This window comes from Oxyura jamaicensis, chromosome 10 (genome assembly GCF_011077185.1).
Source record: "Oxyura jamaicensis isolate SHBP4307 breed ruddy duck chromosome 10, BPBGC_Ojam_1.0, whole genome shotgun sequence".
Taxonomy (NCBI): domain Eukaryota; kingdom Metazoa; phylum Chordata; class Aves; order Anseriformes; family Anatidae; genus Oxyura; species Oxyura jamaicensis.
In genome coordinates, this window is record NC_048902.1 from 7,326,323 (window position 1) to 7,344,878 (window position 18,556).

The 18,556-nt window shown below is 37.1% G+C and overlaps 1 protein-coding gene and 1 long non-coding RNA gene across 4 annotated transcripts in view; both read left to right on the forward strand.

Moving 5' to 3' along the window:
* RAB8B (RAB8B, member RAS oncogene family) overlaps positions 1–13,251 on the forward strand; it is a 28,390-nt gene extending 15,139 nt beyond the window's left edge. The window contains exons 3-10 of one of the 3 annotated variants that reach the window (XM_035335305.1): positions 532–592; positions 1,898–1,975; positions 3,030–3,119; positions 3,912–3,977; positions 6,047–6,097; positions 6,518–6,542; positions 9,010–9,082; positions 13,053–13,251. In XM_035335305.1, the coding sequence (XP_035191196.1) occupies positions 532–592; positions 1,898–1,975; positions 3,030–3,119; positions 3,912–3,977; positions 6,047–6,097; positions 6,518–6,542; positions 9,010–9,059 (421 nt within the window). In that variant the 3' untranslated portion in view covers positions 9,060–9,082; positions 13,053–13,251. Of the gene's footprint in view, positions 1–531; positions 593–1,897; positions 1,976–3,029; positions 3,120–3,911; positions 3,978–6,046; positions 6,098–6,517; positions 7,374–9,009; positions 10,261–13,052 lie in introns of those variants that run through there. The other 2 variants (XM_035335303.1, XM_035335302.1) reach the window with 2 other exon arrangements.
* A 645-nt stretch (positions 13,252–13,896) lies between these two features.
* Positions 13,897–18,556, forward strand: part of LOC118172127 — a 15,144-nt gene continuing 10,484 nt past the window's right edge. The window contains exons 1-2 of the long non-coding RNA XR_004753562.1: positions 13,897–13,936; positions 16,845–16,918. This is a non-coding gene — a long non-coding RNA (uncharacterized LOC118172127). The remainder of the gene's footprint in view (positions 13,937–16,844; positions 16,919–18,556) is intronic.

Below are 18,556 nucleotides of genomic sequence, written 5' to 3' on the forward strand. Positions count from 1 at the left end.
TTTTTTTTTTTTTTTTTTTTTGTCCCCCCCCCTCCAGCCCTCTAGGTCTGACTAGTATCCAGACATGTTGGTCCTGTTGTTCACTTGCAGACAGATACTGCTTTGAAGTTATCTAGGATGTTAAAAAAAAGGCAAACTAAGTTACAGTGGCTGGTTTTAATAGATAACAGTATGTGAAAATGCATTAACCCAAAATATTTTACTACTGCATGTCTTAAATTGTATTAAATGTAGGACTTGGATGCATCAGAACTGCCTTTGTTAATTCTAGGAAAGGCTGTGTAACACTTGAATGAAAATGTAAATGCATTTATGCCATATTTATGGTGCTGCTACAATCACTGATAGAAATAAGATAGCTTGGAAGTGAGGGTGCTGAAGTGAGGCCTGAAGAAACTTGTGCAAATAGCTTCTAAACTGTGTTTAACGAGTCAGTATCAATACATTGTTGTTCTGTTTTTAAAAGACTTTTCCGATACCCAAAAGCGTGAAGACCACCTCAATCAAATGTTTGTTTTCACTGAATTTTAGGGATACAGCAGGCCAGGAGAGATTCCGCACGATCACAACAGCTTACTACAGAGGAGCCATGGTAAGTTCTCTCATTTGACAAAGTTTATGCACAACTAGTGTAATTGGTTCGCTGCTCTTTAGATTACATCATGTAAGTCTTCAGCTGGAGAATTGGATAATTGTTGCTTGGACCATGGGGAATAAAGTGTTTTACTTTTAAACCTGCTGGTACTTTATCTAGTCATGTTTTTTTTTGTGGTGAAACTTGAAGCCTTTTTTAATGTGATAACAATTTCTGCCGAGTGTAGTAAGGAGCTAAGTAGTCATGGTTTAATACAGGTAATTTTTAAATACAATCAACCCTTTATATGTTTGAAGTGTTTGAAAAATAGGTTAAAAATGATTTTAATACAAAGAATGTATTTTACTGAGCTCGTTTTCCTTCTGCTATTCATTACCTTCAGCTGGTAGAGAATGCAAAATCTGGATTAGAAATGCAATCACCTACAAAAGCTAATGTTACTTTTTCCTTCATTAATAATGACTTGAAGTCAAATACCTCACTTAGAGCCTGAACTCTTTGCGGTACATCTACATGTAATGACTCTTAATGCCATGATTTGAGATGCTTCAGGTGGAGACTTAATTTAAACTTGCAGTTGACAAGCTCTGCTGCTGCTATGTGTTCTCAACACCTTTTACGAACAGATCCATTCATAGGCTTGCTGTGTCCACATAAACCCCCTGTTATGGAATGTAGGTGGGAAAAACAGTAGAGGTTGTGGATCTGGTAGAGCATTAATGGTCGAGGACTACTTTGTCTCTTGAGGAATTATTGGACAGACAATAAGAAATGGAGGTGAACCTGGCAATCTGTCCTTAATACAGCTGTTGTGTGGTTCTATATGATATGTTGCTTGTTGAAAGACCATGGTAGTTCACATATGTTACTGTTCTCTGACAGACCTATAGCTTCTGTGAAAGCACCTGGTAGATTCTTTCAGAAAAGATAACACTGGCCCCAGCAGGTTGAATCTCACAGGTGTTGTTATCCTTTGACTGCTTAGGGCTGCTGCTTCTAAACTTGATGTGATCATTGAAGTCCTGCTTGCTGTTGTAGTGGAGTTTGTGAACTCTTCCTGACTATAGGCTAGTAATTTAAAGCTTTCTATTAGTGTGTTTAAGCTATGTAGCAGTGCCAAGAGATGTTAAATAGTAATATTTTGGGTGAATCTTCAGCAAATGCATAAAGCTTTAAGAAACGGTTATTGCTTGTAGGTGTGTAAGTCCTGTGTCAATTTTTTTTCAAGTATAATCAAACTAACAGCATACATCAAAGTCAACTAACATTGCTGCCTCATCTAACAAGATTGTCTTTATTTAGGGAATTATGCTGGTATATGACATAACAAATGAAAAATCTTTTGACAACATAAAAAACTGGATAAGAAACATTGAGGAGGTAGGTACTTTGGAAAGTACTTCTTACTAATTCAATTTTATGAATTCCCTGGGAAAAATAACAAATAATTTACTTTGACAATAGCAGCCAACGTATATGGCCAAGTTAGACTATACAGTGAAAGGAATTACATAACGTTTTTCAAAACTGCTCTTCCTATGGCTTTTATTGTTCTTTCTTGCTTTTGGGTTTGTCTAAGGAATGGGAAGGAGCTCGATTTTAAGGTGTCAGCCTTGCACTAAGATGATGACGGATCTGTGTATTTTCAGTTGCTATTGTGTTATGTGTTTGTCAAATTAAAGATTTTTGTCCTCTTCATTTGGTCTTGGGTAAGCTTCCTTCCTGCTAGCCCTATTGTAAATTATTTAACAGGACATGCTGTCGAGTAGGGAGGGGTCATGAGGTCATTATGAAGTTAGAGGAGAAGCCCTAATTTTAGTGAAGCTGTAGTTAGGTAACAATATTACTGTTTTCTTATTTCTTTGTTGTTGTTGTTTTTCTTGTGTATGTCCCCCCATCCCAATCTAAATACCATAGGCTTTTTTTTAGTATTATTCTTTAGCTAAGCAGTAGTATTGTCTAAGTGACCGGTTTGACCCAATAGAGACTGGGCTAGAAAGGTCTTCTTATTGAAGTTCTCTTTGTGATTACTGCTTAGACATTTATTAATAACCTATTTTAAAAATGCAAATATGTTGTGTAACGATACGTTAACCAAATACCCCAGATGTAATTCGCTTTATTTCAAAGTGGTACATAGACACTTCCAGAATATCCAAATGCCTGGGTATGTGTGCAAACTGGTGCAGAGTTTGTGGCACTGTAGTTCATTTGTGATGATAGGCAAATTGAATGTGGGAATCTTTATCCAACCAATTTTAATAGTTGAATATTAGATTGCTTCTTTCAAAAGTCAGTTCCTTTCTCAGTAATGCCTTTACATTTGATAATTTTTGGAAAAGAAAATACTCATTTGTGGATGAAATTGACATACAAAAATTTGTTGTAAATCATGATTTCATTTTTCTAAAAGATTACCTTTTCTCTTCTTCAGCATGCATCTTCAGATGTAGAAAGAATGATCCTGGGTAACAAATGTGATATGAATGAAAAAAGACAAGTCTCAAAAGAAAAAGGAGAGAAGGTAAGCTTTACGTTGACTTAATTTACTTGGAAGCAAACTGTTCTTAGGATTCCTGCTACTGGCTATTTGTTCTCTTTAGGTATATGAGAGATAATGAGCCTCACACCTCCGTTTAAGATTTCTTTTTATATATTATAAGATGCAGACTTTTTAAATAGCACTTAATTGTTTGACAGTTAATAATGTTAACCGTTTAATAATGTTAACATTATTCTTGTCTTGTGGGGAAGAACCTGTAAAGAATACCTATCTTTGCCATAGCATAAAGTATTGTAAGTCTCAATATAAAGCTTTGTATGTAGTTTGATCAGATTGTACCCAATTCACCGTGGTCATACCCTTCTCATAGGTACTGTTATTAAAGCTAATGTAGCTATTTGCTCTGCAGAGCAAATGAATAAGATTACTATACAATAAACGTCATCATGTATGCAGCTGAAATAGCATAGTTGCTAGTAACACTGCTTAAGGGGTGATTGCATGTAGTCACCTGGTCAACGTATCCATATCAATTAAGATTCTATCTCAATGAGCTTTTGGGTCCTAAATAAGTCTTTGTGACAAATTAATGTTTTTGTAGGTTTTGAATTTACATGAGGATATGGAATGTTTTAATATTTTCTCTAATTGTCCAATAACTTTAATGTTTTTGTAAGAAAAAAGCAGAAATGAAGCTCTTTTTTTTAAAAGCTTGCTACAGTTTACAATACCTGTTCTATTATGAGCTTATGTAAAACATTCCTTTTGTAAAGGAGCTTCAGAATCACTGAAAAATGTTAACCTCTCTTCCAGCTAGCAATTGATTATGGAATCAAATTTTTGGAGACAAGTGCAAAATCCAGCATAAATGTGGAAGAGGTAAGAGATGGCTGTTTATATGCTTAAGTATGTTTCATGAACTATTACTGTAGAGGCATGTTATGATCTGTAACCACTGGGCTTACTGACCTGAAATCACAACTGTGCTCCTGGGTCACCAATCTTGTTCTATTTAGGAAGTTATTTTAAAACCTAGCATTTCTTGTTTTCTGGTAATACCCAGAATTGTTTTTAAATGGCTGATAACAGTGCTATTATTGTAACAAACGGTTCTTTTAGATTTCAATTGCCAAGTGCCTTTGGACAGAGAATAAGTGTAATTTTAGAACAAAGCTTTGTGCAGGAAATCAGATTCAGGTTTCTTCCAGAATAATGTGCTACTGCGTCAAGGAGCCTTCAGGTTACTACAAAATATGCTGTGCAGATGAGACTGAAGATTTGTATGTAAACGTGGAACATCAGCATTGACCATCATAAGCTGATGTTGTAGGAGGAAGAAAGCTAGTAATAATCTGCCTGTAGACACAATCCGTTTTCCTGCAAATAAATTCTGTGCTAAAAACATTTTCCTATTTATGAGAGCATAAGGAAATAGAATTGGAAGGAAAAGTAGCTCAACTCAAATCTGTTTTACCATGAACTATCCTCATCTCTGGGAGGGTTGAGGGAGGATGTTAATTATGAAAAAAGTGGACAAGTAAATGGAATGATATGAAAAGGAAGAAGTTACATTAAGATGTACTCATTCAGATTAGGCAGACGTTTTTGAATGTCATTCCCAATGGTCTAAAAGCCTTTCCGTTTGTATTGATGGAATACGTTTTAAAAGTCTCCAAACATGTACTTAATTCAGATTGTCCAGCTGACATTAAGAGAGGAGATTGTTACTGTATACTAATATGACCAGTACTGTGCCAGCAAAACCTTTTTTTCTAATTGCAGGAAGGTTGCAATACAATATCTTCTAGAATGGACTTAGTGGCATTGTTCTGCATCAGAAATAGTGCTTGACCTGATGGTCACAGTGTCATTATGATTCTTGTAACAGACAGTAGAAGTGTGAACACTAGCAAATAATACCAATGGTGGATAGCAAGTCTCCTAATAAAAGTACATATCTTCTTCATTAGTTCTTCCAGATGGCTGACTTGCTGTTTCATGGCATGCCCTGCAATTTCATTTTCGACTCCCGTAGGAGTTGAATTAAATTAATTTGTGACTACTCCAAATGACTTGGCTACCTGAGTATTTTTGGAAATTGTTACATGAATTGTGAAGAAAACATGAATGCGGCTGGTATAGGCATTTAGCAAGTAACTATTTTTATTTCCACCAAATGTTTAACTTGTGGGGAATGATGAAATTGTGATACTGTTGTGATCAAATAAGTTACTTTATTGTTATTCATTTGCATTAAATGAATGTGTGTCTTTGGGTGTATTCAGAACACAGTAAGAGGGTAAACATTTATGTTTTCTCCATTATGGAACTGTCTTTGGGGTGTTGATATCTCCAGGTAAAAAAAAATCCTAAAAGCTGCCTTTTTACTGATTCTGGGAGAATTGCAGCATTTTCCTGCTACAGAAGTTTCCCTGCTCCTTTGTATGTTGAAGTCTGAGATGCTGAGGTTTGCCAGTGATTTCTTTCTTTATGTTCCCCCCTTAAGGAATGTTAGAAGCACAAAGAAAAGGCTATAGGTAACCCATGAGTAAAGCTTTTGGAGGACAGAAAGAAAACTGATTTCAATATGAATTCCCAGGCATGCCAGCCTCAAAGCTCTAGGTTTCTAGTTGCGATGTACAGTACAGTTTAGCCAAAAATAAAGAAATTAATGTATGCAGCCTTCTATTCAGCAGATAGTTTTTGCCAAATAAGTAGGCAATGGGAAAAGTCTGTTCAATTGCTTCAAAGTTGAGAAAGACAGAAATTATTTTTTTCTCTTTTAAATCATGCTTATTGCAGACAGTGTTAAACACAGTGCCTTGCAACTCCAAGTACTAAGTGGCCTACCAAATACTCTATTGTTTGTATACCAGACTACTCCAAATATATACTGTCTTTTAATGTGTCTTATGACTAATTGCTATTTTTTCTATTTCTGTCACCAGGCTTTTTTCACACTTGCACGGGACATTATGACAAAGCTCAACAGAAAAATGGTTTGTATTTCCAACTATCATACAAATTAGATATACTGAAATTACAGTTAAAATAACTGGCTTGTTTGAAGTCCTACCAAAAAGTTCATGGAGATTGTGCATTTGTGTGATTTTTTTTTTTCCTTATTGTGCAGCCTGAAACTTGTGTGTTCTTTGTCAGTGTAACAGTATGATCCTTACTTTATTAAATGTCAAACTGTAGTCACTGAGCTAATAATTGAGATTTGGATTGCTAGATAAATGTTTCTTTTAAAAATAGGCAGTTTTATCAAGTTATTAACAGAGTCTGGATAACTGAGATCAGGCTGTAACAAACCAGTGCTCTGGGTTATTGTTTGTGTGTGTTGGGGGGAAGTGAGGAGGGAAAATAGGAAAGCTGATTTTTTTTCCTGCATTTTATGATACTTTTTTCTTTTTCAGAATGACAACAGTTCATCAGGGGCAGGTGGGCCAGTAAAAATAACAGAAAATCGGTCTAAGAAGAGCAGCTTCTTTCGATGCACGCTACTTTGATGAACTTCTAATGATAGACTGCAGCACACTTAGAACCTTTTCTGCTTCTTTGAAAGCACAGGGTCACAAAGCCTCAGAAATAATACCACCAAGCTGCTGCTGAGAGCTCCATTGAACGTAGACTGCGATACACAAAATACCAAGTGGATCTTGCTCACTAAGCCTATTGACCTGTCAGGCTCCTCTTTCTCAGATATGGAAGCTATGAAGTGGAGACACAAATGCAAGAGTTAACTTGTTTTCCTTTTTTACTTTCTGTTTTACTGCCTGTTGCAAAAGCTGCTATGTTTCTTTTAACTTTGCACATCCATATTAGCCTCTTACTGCCTGTTACAGCACAATCTTACATTTGTATTTGCACAGTTTGACTTGTAAGTAAGATTCTTAACAGATTTGTGCAGTTTTTTCCTTTATTTTTTAAACAAATTTATTATCTTAAAGCAAAACAGCCATGGGAAAAAGTCTCACTTCCATTATTTTCTTTGCTGTATATTTACGGCCCTGACTGCAGTATGGATGTTGACACTCTTAATGATGAGAGTTATTCTAACAATTGACACTTCTAACAATTTGTATGGGTTTTGTCTCTTAGATGCACAAATCTGTTCATGCAGAAGCCATGGCTTGTATTCTGAATGTAGTATGTTGCTTTTCTTTCTTTACCAGACTTAGCAAAGTTGTGTTCTGAATTGCCAGTCACTGTCTGATTTCACATATGCACCTTTCAGTTATTTTAATAAACACGGTGTCTTTCCTCACTTAACTTCCTTTGATAGCTCAAACTGTCTGCACCTTTTTTGTTTCTGATGAGGAAGTACACTCTGGAGTTGAAGTCATCATCACAAATTGGCCTCATCACTATCACTTAAGTGGCTTGTGGAACCTGAATGCATGAGTTTTGAGTAATTGCTTTGTGGATTCATTTGCTCAGAAATGACTGCTCTAAAGGTGACTTTGATTTCTAGTGTAGTACTAAGGATAGTCTGTTAATGTCTTGCCCTTGACAACAGAGGTATCCAAAAGCTAGCTTCCTGTGCAGTTACTAAAGTTTTTCAAGTTCTGGCACTGTGGAAAATGTCACACGAGGGCTATAATGTAATATTAGTTATGTAGAGGGCTATAATGTAATATTAGTTATGTAGTTAATTCTGAATGTATGAAGCCCTCTTTGGTCTGCTCAAGCAGTTAAACTTTTCATTAAGAACTGGTACAGTGACCTGGACTGTTAGAAGCAGAGTTGAAACTTAGTTGCCTTTTCTACTCAACTGAGCATTGTATAACCTAGTCTTTGTTCTACTACTTTTTTATTGTCTTCTGAAAAATTTCCTCAATGAGTGATTAAAACAGGTGCTTTTGTTCTGTTCATGTGCCAAACTTGGACCATTGTAAGCTTTAACTACAAGTTTGTGTCCAGTATGTTTTTTATTAGGGGATAGGTGGATTCTGTCGTTGTCCAAGTAATGTCTCTGTGTTTACTTTTGCTTCACTACGTTGTCTCAAGTTGCAAACAGTTAATTGGTTCTTACTGCAGATAACTGCTTCATTTGTGGTGTCAGATGCTGAATTTGTCAACTTGGGTCCATTAGAAATACTTTGAAAGTGAACAGGCCAATAGCATGAGATGTGAAGACTTTTGATTTGAAAAGATTTAATGTTAGTAGCTGGTTCCATAAAGTTTTGGGTGGTTAACAACCTGTCCCCACGTGTAGTTTCATGGAAATAGTTACTGTAATTAGATGGTGAATCTCAACCTTCTGTTGCTGCACTTAAAATAAATAAATAAAAAATAAAGAAAAAAATCATCATGGCAACAAGGTTTAGTGGCAAAACAAAGCAACCCTAACTGCTCTGTTAACATCTACCCTTGATGTTTTTCTTGGACAGGCTAAAGCAGTTATGCTTTCTGTATGGTTTAAAAAAAAAGTGCTTCTATACAGAGAGTGTTGTGACACCAATTATGAATGTTGTTTATTTTCAGTAATTTACCTCTGACTTAGTTGGTGTCGTAATACTTTGATTTTATCTCAGGGGTTGTCTGCAAACCAAAACTGACATGTTCTGTGTTTGGCACCGTTTACAGAATGCTTTGTGTTGTTTTTCCTGTCTTCGCTGTGTGGTTAAATGTATGTTCAATATTAGTCTCCATGAACTTCCCTTTGAAAGAGCCTGTAAGTAGTAGAGTCTATTAAGTGCTTCTTGAAGCAGCAGCGAATTGGGGTATCTGTTCTGTATTGGGGGTTGGGGGGGGAACTTGATATTTTCTTACATTTAGCTGTGCTAAACTGTACATAAATGTGAGGTAAGACCATAGGAAATTCACTTTATGCATGATAAAATGATGCAGTAAATATTTCACTTTGCTTAATGTTCATGTAAAGTTCATCTTTTTCTATTTGTAGAAGAATTTAGTGCAATTTTGTTGTCCCCTGCTGAATCTGAAGAATTCTAATTTCATGTGGTCTTATGGATAAGGTAAAACGCAGATTTCTCTCTCTGTTTTGCCCCCACCCCTGTTCTCCAGCAGTATTAAATGGCTGAGTGGCTGCACTTTATCAGTGTGCTAACTTTTGGTCAGTATAGACCTTTCTGTGTACAGTCTGCCTTGTCAGACAGACAACTGTGCTGTATCTTAGCGTGCAAATCAGCTGTATGTTTTACTGGGAATTTTTTTAGCTATATTTTGCTTTAGACAAGCGGGTGATGATAAATGGTATGTTTTGCCTAGGCATCAGATGCTGGGTACTACAGGCTTTTCTAATATCAGTATGATTGTTTTGTGTAGTCTCTGTTGCTACTTTGCTCAAGTCTATATAACCTAAATTTTGAAGGACTCAACTATACCTCAGTCACCTAGTTAGTATTTTCATGTTCATTAGAGTGAAAGTCAGAATTATACATTAAGCAGCAAATGTATTTCTGTTTTGATCCAGAAATTGCCATTAACTTTTTAGGAAAGACAGGTGTTTTTGGTGGATTTTGATGAACAAAACTGCTGTTTATCCTGTTGAGATTTTTTGAAATATTTCTTTGCCCCATGCCTGTGCACTATATCTTGACCAATATTTTTCAAAGTGGTTTAAAAAGAAGAGAAAAGCCAGTGTCAGTGCTTTGCAATTTTAGCTTTCAGTCTGCTCAGCAAAACATGCACAAGAAGTTTTTGTTGAGTGTATACAGAATATTTGAATTACTGTCTGGAAGTTCTATTATTGTTAAAGCTTAAACCACTCAAAACCTAACATAGCTGACTTTTCTATTTGGGGGACAGTCTCAAAAATGCTAATTGACTTTTCAGACTTGTAGGGTGTTTTTTTTTCAGAAAGTATTTTCCATTGTAAGTACATTTCCCATTCTAGTCTGCTGATTAAGTCATTTTCACAAGTGAAAGGAGTCTTGAATATACATATTGCATTAAAATATTGTGAAAGGATAATGATTTGAAAGTACATGAATGATATGTAAAATGCATAAATGTTATTTGTGGAAATACATCTGTTATTTGGTTATATATTAATGTAACTGAAATTTTGCAACGTTAAACATAAGGATTGATTGGTCTGTAGGTGATTAAATATTTTCTTTCTCCATTCACTGAACTGCTTATGCCATTCTCATTCTTATAAATAAAATTTGTATTTCTCTCTTCCACAAAAGCAGGATTTCCATTGATTTTTATTGTTTCTGGCGAATTTAAGTATTTTAGTGCATTCCTATGGCCTTACAAGCATTTTTGCAAATAAAACTTCAATTACAGTTATTTTAATGCAATGTAGCTACTAAATTCAGACTAGAAAGTATAACCCTTGAGAAAATGCTTAATTTTGAAATAGAATTGTTCTACTGTGTGTGTTTAAGCACATTTTTATCTTTGGTCAAAGGTGTAATGTAAAAAGCTCCTGCAGAAAAATTGATTTGTCAGGGTATTAACCTTTAACCCTAATAATTTATTTTTTTTTTGACGTTTATAGAAAAAAAAATCCTCCCCTCAAAAAAAAAAAAAAAAAAAAAAAAAAACAGTTCAAATTCCAACAGTTTTATTATTCCATGTGAACTTTTTTTTTTTTACAATAACGTGTCTCAAATAAAAGTTAAATAATTAAAAGTATTTGGAGTATTTTGTATGAAATATTCCACATAGAGTGGAAATGACAACCATATAAAAACTATTTTCAATATATCTGTTGTGGAAAGATGTCCAGCTGAGTTGCATATGTAAAGCTGTGCTTAACTTCAGTGTCAAACCATAAGTATTTTTTGTATGGCTTTCCTTATACCTAAGCTTCTGTTCTTCAGGTGTATCTGAAATGTCCCTTATTCCTGCAGTGATGACTTTTCATAGAAATTAAATCTAAGTATTTATTTCAATGACCTTATGCATGCTTCATAAGGAACCATTTTTTCCAGCGTGTCATGTAAAGGTACTTCCCAAGTACCTCCTGATCAGCACCAGCAAACATACCTTGAAAAACAGTCTCCTGTTTGACTAAGAATTATGTAGTCACTTAAGCTGTTAAACCTTTTTTATTTTTTTTGTAAAAGGTAAGATCTTACTTTTAAGTAACCAGAGGCACAAATGTAATTAATACATTAAATATTGTTTGTCCAGATTAATTCAAAACAATCTAGACAGGGATTTAACAGAAATGTTTGCTATTATATTCACAATAGTTCTTGACTTTTAAATTAGTGTGGTTTGGAAGGAAGTCACAATTGGTATGAAAATTTAGAGAAGCTAAGGAAATAATGGTTTTGTCTACTCAAGACCAAAGTAGATTAATGGTAGAGATGCCCAATTGGGCACTCCAATAAATATATAGGAGTAGTAGTACTTCACTGTGGATGACAAGTAGCTTCTAAAATTTGTGCTTTTTACATGTTCCTGTAGTAAACTGCATTTAGCAGAAAGGATGTATCACATCTTTTTACCTCCAGCAAGAGCAAGCTGTAGATGCCTATTCTTATTTTAGCATTTGTTTTCTTTAATCAGACTGCTTCTGGTTGACAAGTTTGCTTCTTTAGGACAAATTGTTCAAACACTGTCTTGCAGATCCTCTTCATCTGAACTGGTTCTAGATATTTGGCAGTCCTAAAATTACTTCTGTGAGTCCTTCAGTTCTCACAGAAATCAGTGGCATGCATCTACATCTCAATAGCATTTTAAATAGATTTGCGTTCTCCATTTATTAAAAGGAAATAGCAAGCATACTTACACTGCACAAAACTGGTGGTTTATTACAGTTTGTGTATCTGTTTTGATTGTAGACTAGGAGTTACCATAAAAGTGGTTCTAGCGCACTTACAGACTAGGGGCAAGTTGTTGGTATACATGTAGAACCTATCCAGTTCTTATAATTTAGTAAATTGTTTTTTTCTAACTTAGTTGACTAGTGGCTCTTTAGATTTCTTGAGCTATATCAAGGTCATCAACACATTTTAAATTAGTTATTTCTAAAGAAATTAGATCATTGAGATGTGTACATAAAGCTTTTTATGTTGTATAAAGTTCTCACTATCTAGCGGTTTAAATAAAGGTCATGGAAGTATGTAGAGAATTTTTAATGTTCTAGGATATTTCATTGTTTCTTAATTTTTTTTTTTACTCTATCTTCGGAGCACATGAGCATTAAACTTCTGGTGTGAACAAGGGTTTTTAAAATATCCTCTCAGCAAATGCTTGGCGCGTATTATTCCTTCAGTCTGGAAAATAGTTTTAAATTTTAAGCAGGTTTTAGCATTTTCCTCATCTGAGGAATTAACACGTTTTAATGAATTGTGGAAGGCATATGCAAAAACCACTAATATTGGATATGTTGCATTGACTTTAATTCTGTAAAAATTATGTACAAATTCAATAATTATTGAGTATTTCCCTCATACTTAGTCTTAAACATCTTGCTTGAGGAGATGATTGAGATGACTTTCTGCAGTTACAACTTGTGGCACTGCTTTAAAGGGAGTGTCCATAGTACACAGCAATAACTGGAATCCCAAGGCCGTATGTTAGGCAGTGGTCTCTGAGATTGAGGTAGTAAGAGATGTTAGTGATAGATAAACTTGTTTCAAACTTGGTTTTGATTTTTTGGGGAAAGTACCATTGTAGCCACCAACTTTTCTGACTTGACACCTTTTGTGAAACAGCATAGAAAAGATTACACTGCTGTAAATGTACTTACCTTGTGACAGAAAATGTCAACCTCAAGAACTGCCATGCTGGCACCTTTCTCAACTGCTACACTCATGATTGGAGACATTTTTCAGCACCATTTCATGTACCACTGGCAATGTGCTCATCTCTAAGCTCACTCTAAAGAAAACAAAATTTAGCCACTTATTTATGGTTTACTTGTAGTTATGTTCATACATTTTTAAAAGGAAAAGTTGAATGTTTATTTTCAAGACTGTTTTCAAATCTCTAGGGTTACTTTTTTTTTTTTCCCCCCTCCAGGCACCATAGCAACTAACTAGTTCTGGTATGTGTTCTAGATGAAGGACGGCACTTTCTCCAGAAGCCTAAGCACCTTTTATCCATGAGTTTAAAGTCTCAAGCTACTGCGTACTGCTTCTAAGCTTCTTCACCTGCAATGCGTTGACTTTGTAAAACCCACATTTATGCTTTGAACCAATAAACTACAAGGAAGAGGCAAGCGTGTGTCTTAAATAGCTAGTAAGTTGTGTACTTGAACTCAGGCCGTGGCTAAACAACCGTGCGAAATAGGGGCCACAGCTCCCCTTTGAAAGTATTTCTGCTCCAACTCTATTCTTTGACCACCCTGTTGCACCGGGCCCCGCCCGCTCCGGGGTCTGTCCCTCACAGGGGCGAGGATCTGGCCCCTCTACGGGCTCGCAGGAGCGACCGTGAGGGGCGGCCGCGCTGCTGGGCAGGGCCGGGCCGAGCTCCGGCAGCGGGCACCCGGCAGGCCTCAGGGCACGGCCGCAGCGCCGCCTTTTTCCCGCCCTTTGTCCTCAGCGCTGGGCGCGGCCGCCGCGCGGCACGAGCTAGCTCTGGGCTCCCTCACAGAGCCCGGCTCCGCGGGCAAGGCACGGCAGGGCGCTTTTCGCCTGCGGTGCCGACGGCAGCTCGTTACCCGCCGCTTCCCCCGCCTCTCAGACGTTCCTGTGGGGACGCGACTCGGGGCACACCCGCCCGCCGGCCTGAGGTGCCGCTGCCGGCCTCCTCGCGCGGCCCCGGGGCGCAGCAGCTCCTATGGCGCAGGACCGCGGCCCCCGAGCCCCCACCCAGCTCCTCACAGCGCTTTGCAGAGCCTTGTCTCGGCTCTAAGCGCCCCTGGCCCGAGGCGTCCTCCCTGGGCTAAGCGCTGGGGATGCCAGGTATAGGCTGCACCACTTGGATGCTTTAACGTCAAACCGAACTGCTGCTCGGGGGTTAAATAAAACAGGACAAAACAAAACAAAGAAAACAAAAAGGGCCGGGGGGAGGTACTGGGGGCACCTCCAGGCCTGGTCCCGGAGCCCGCCCGCGCCGCTCTCTGGCTCTGCCCTGAGGTTTCGTGTATCCCTTCAGAACTGTGGTGTCGTTCTGGGGGCCTGACAGGTGTTCCTGGAGCCACCGCAGGGAACAGACTTCACAGAAAACGCTTTCAGGCACTGGTCTTCTGTGTTTTCTCACACGGTATGATCGGGGTATTTGTTCCTCCTTCTGGAGAGATGAACTTTGCATAAATCTCTAGGGTAATTTCACTGGTTTTAACCACCCTGTCCACATCAGAGATTAAATTGCTGGTTTAATTCTGAAAGAAAAGAAAAAAAGGAAGGAGAACAAAACACTTTTTGCTTATGGGAAACAAACTTTTATTTAGAATGCATTTCTTTTGTGGTATTCACTCTGCAACTCCCTAACCAACGTATTTGCCTCATGGAGATCCTTGATCTTATTTCTGGTAGAATTTTCAAATGCTAGTGAGAAATGCAATATGAATTATAGTTGTGGGTTTGTTTGTTTGTTTGTTCCTCTTTGATTCAAGGGAATTCGTTTGGCTGGTGTCTCTGCTGCTGCCTTCCCTTTTGTGGTTTATTACTGTGCAAATTCATGGTAGCCATTATGCATCATTACAGAAAAATTGGCCATTTCCAGCGGTATTTTCTGTTCTGCCACAGAACTGTTCCGATTTACCTACTACAGACTTTCAAAGTAAGCCCCATGACATCCCCTATTTGATGGAGATTCCTTAAATGGGGAATCATATTGGGCAGACAGCTAAGAATCAGCAGTTCTCTTGTGGCAACAAACTTGCTCAAGCATTAGGTTGAATAATAGAAAATAAAACAATTGCAGTCTTAAAGCAATTAATGAAACTTAAGAACTGTAATTTTTAAACTGGGGTTATGATGCAAATTGGAGATCAATTACAGCTGATAGGGTTAACAGAAGAATTAACCCTCAAGCTTTCTTCCATAGTAAGGGCCACCTCTTGGAAAGAAAGAGAATTTTAAAGTATGTTGTATTGCATTTATCATGGCTTTTCATTAAAGTCAGAGCAAACTCCATTTCAGCTATATATTTGGAAGTTTACTTGAGTCATTTTTATAACTGCTTTTGAGTTTTCTGCAGTTTGCCATAGTTCTTTCTGTGATAAAAGTGATTAAAGACAATATACTTACCAAACTGTATTTTGATGAAAGATACAGAATCAAGTATTTAATTTGAACTTTAATAATATTTTCCCCTTTATTTAAACTCCATCTAAATGAGAACACAAAACTAATGCAGTCGGGTAGGTTTTCTGAGAAGTGGGTTGCAGCGTCAGATAGTATTAGATCATGATACGTTGCTATGTGACAGCCATATGAAATGTCAGATCAGTGAATATGGTTGCGAGCAAATGGTCACTGTGCTGACCTGCGTTTGCACGCACAGCTTAGGCATACAGCACTCAGGGATACCTATCTGACCATACAGTCATCATTGTCTTGACATAAATGTAGTTGTCTTTTATGGCTAGCTTTCTGTGATTCAGAATGTGCAAACCAATAGTGAGGTTGTTTCTGCCAGTTAATTTTAGATACTAAACGAAGACTTTTTTCCATTTTTATTTTATATTTTAATGCTCAGTTTCCAAATAACAAGTGAAAACTTTGACATGCTTCAGCAAATTTTTCCAGAATCTCCTTGCAAGATCACTATCTGTTAACAACATTGCTTAATACTTCTGATTTTCAGCTGGTCAGCAAAGCTCTAAACAGCCCCCCTATCCTGATAACATACTGCCACAATCACTTGCTTCACTAACTCAAGACCTAAAGGTTCACGAGGTTTCTGTTTTTAAAGATGCCAGATGTTCCAGTGCCAAGTCTCCAAGACAAGTTTGTCATTCTTGATCTAGAGCAATGGTTTCCAACAAGTGATGTCAGCGTCCTTGCAGAGGTTCATCTCCTTCACAAGTGAGTCTTACTGTGCAAGCAATAAAAGAATGTGTGACGTGATGTGACGTGGGTGTCCCTCTGGAGCTGATATATCGGGAACCTGCAGTGCCACAAGGAAGTGGCAGCAGGCAGCTGGGGAAGGCGAAATGTAGCCATAGAAACCTCTCGCCTACACTTGAACTCACTCATCTTCGTTTCCTCTCCTCTGGTCAGCAGCAAGATGTCCTGAAAAAGGCTGGGTTCCAGGCTTCTCCTGAGGCAGGAGGCAAAGAGTTAATGTGTCTAATTAGCTGGGATCGTGTGGATGGTGTGAGGAGGTGACCTGAGTGAGGTCTTCCTGAAATGGCTGGAAATCGATCATCTCCAGTAATGTTTAGCAGCAGCTGAATGAATACAGGACTCTGCAGTCACTTATTATCACTCTTTCCTGAAAAAGCGATTCTGGTTCTTTTGAAAACTTCACCTGGATGTTGTGAGAAGGCAGTTGTCACAGGGTCACATTCTGAACAGAGCTTATCATCCCTAAAGTTGGAATTTGCATTTAATTATTGAAAACGTGAAATGTTTTAAGCTCTGGCTATCAGTATATACTGGAGTCAGAATTTCCTCTTTCCTCCAGATCACTAGGTTGTGGTCAGGTTTTTTGCCTGTTGTGAAGTGTTGACAAAAACTGATCCCCTCTTAATAATAACATTAAAATTACTTGTTTGTTATAAAATCACAGAAAATATGATGTAAGTATGTCACGTGTGGTTGCTGATAAGTGGCTTCCTTGTTGCTGATAAAAACAAACAAACAAACAAACAAACTAGTTTGCCTCAGGTCTTCTCTATTTTTTAAAATTAATTTTAATTAGAAAAGCCAGCAAAGGCTTCATGACTCTAAACCAAGAAGAAACTGTAGTTGTCCATGCTGCACAGTTGTCCTACAGTACCTACGGTAAGTTGAATGGAGTCTAAGCCATTTAACAAATGTTCAAATGAACCAAATTTCATTTTTTGCATAAATGTTAGACATTTAATGGCATGTAAGACATCAGATGATTGTTTCTACAAGACAAAAGTTATTTTTGCTGGTATTAAGTTGTTAATGAAAACACTGTAATTGCTAGGGTTATCTTTTTCAAATTGTTTTACAATAATTGATTAATTATTGTAAATAACATTGTGGTTACTAGGTATTGTCATTTGTACTTCAGAAAGGATGGACAATATGTAAATACCTTTCTGAATAAAGTATATAAGACGCCATTCTGAAGGTCATCTCCATAGGAACTGTAAAAAAAAGGGGGGGGGGAATTTGATAAATTAGTTAGTAAATATTACTAAAAATTACTTAAAACTCAATTTTTGTTGCTCATTATACCTATGCATGAATAACCAGTTTTGTGGTGAAATGTCTGACAGTATAAGTACATTTTAATACATTGCTCTGAAGTGTTATTCCAAACCTACATATTTATTTCTGTGAAAGTGATATGACTTTTGGATGGATTTACTGTTCTACAGTACTTTATAAAAATAGCCTTAAATTACTAGTTGTTGCTGGCTGAAAAATGTTCTCCTTTTATGAAGAGATATGGCCATAATAGCATCTGCCTTTTTTTATAAAGTTGGATCTACCCTATAAAACAGTATATTTTTAATGTCTTTTAATGTGGGAAGGTAGAAGGTACATATTTCTTCCAGATGGGAGTCTGTGGACTTCCACTAGTATCTCCATGATGGTTAAAACAGCTGACAATAATATTTTATAAATAATACCCCCACTTATTTGTAAATAAAGTTTTCAAAAATCACATTTTGGAAATCATAGTTTTTTTGTAAACGTTTTGGTGAGCTCTGCTGGGAAGACTGATTACAACAGTCATGTTTTTACTGTGTGTCAGCTGGAAACCATTCTTGCAGGCAGAAATTTCAGCTTGAATTGAAATCAGTTTCAAAAGAGGAAAGGCAGTCTATTCAAATATGTATTTATGTGCTTTACTTGGTATCTGTGTGGTGAAGTGCTTCAGAGAAACAGAGAAATGATTCTTCTAGGCCAGCTGCATAGGTTGATGGTAGTGGGTCCGATTAAGTAGTTTGACCCAGTGCTGTACTAACCAGAAGGGATTTATCCTGAAGGTCTTGGAATATGGTCCTTACCTGTAGTAGCTTGCTCTTCTGTGATTTCCCAGAACATGAGTTCTGTTACTTTCTGTTGCTGAAGATTGCAGCAGTATGGAGCGATGCCAGCTCTCCTGTGTGTTGCTTTTCTTAACAGCTTTTGACTTCGTCCCAAGAAACAATTATTCTTACTTGTCTTCATTTTCATTAGGAATAGATAGAATTCTTTGCCCTGTCATAGAGCTATGGACAAAGAAGAAGCCAGCAGAGCTAGAGATCACTGCAGTGGTCTTCACAAGGTATTTTCAGTCTTTCAGTTTGTAAAAATATATAATTCTCTGATGTTATAATTTCAACCTTTCCCACTTTTTAGGGTGGGACACCCTGAGAGTTCAGTTGTGTTTTTGTTGTTGTTCTGGTCGTGTTTTTTTTTTTTTTTTTTTTTTTTTTTTTTTTTTTTTTT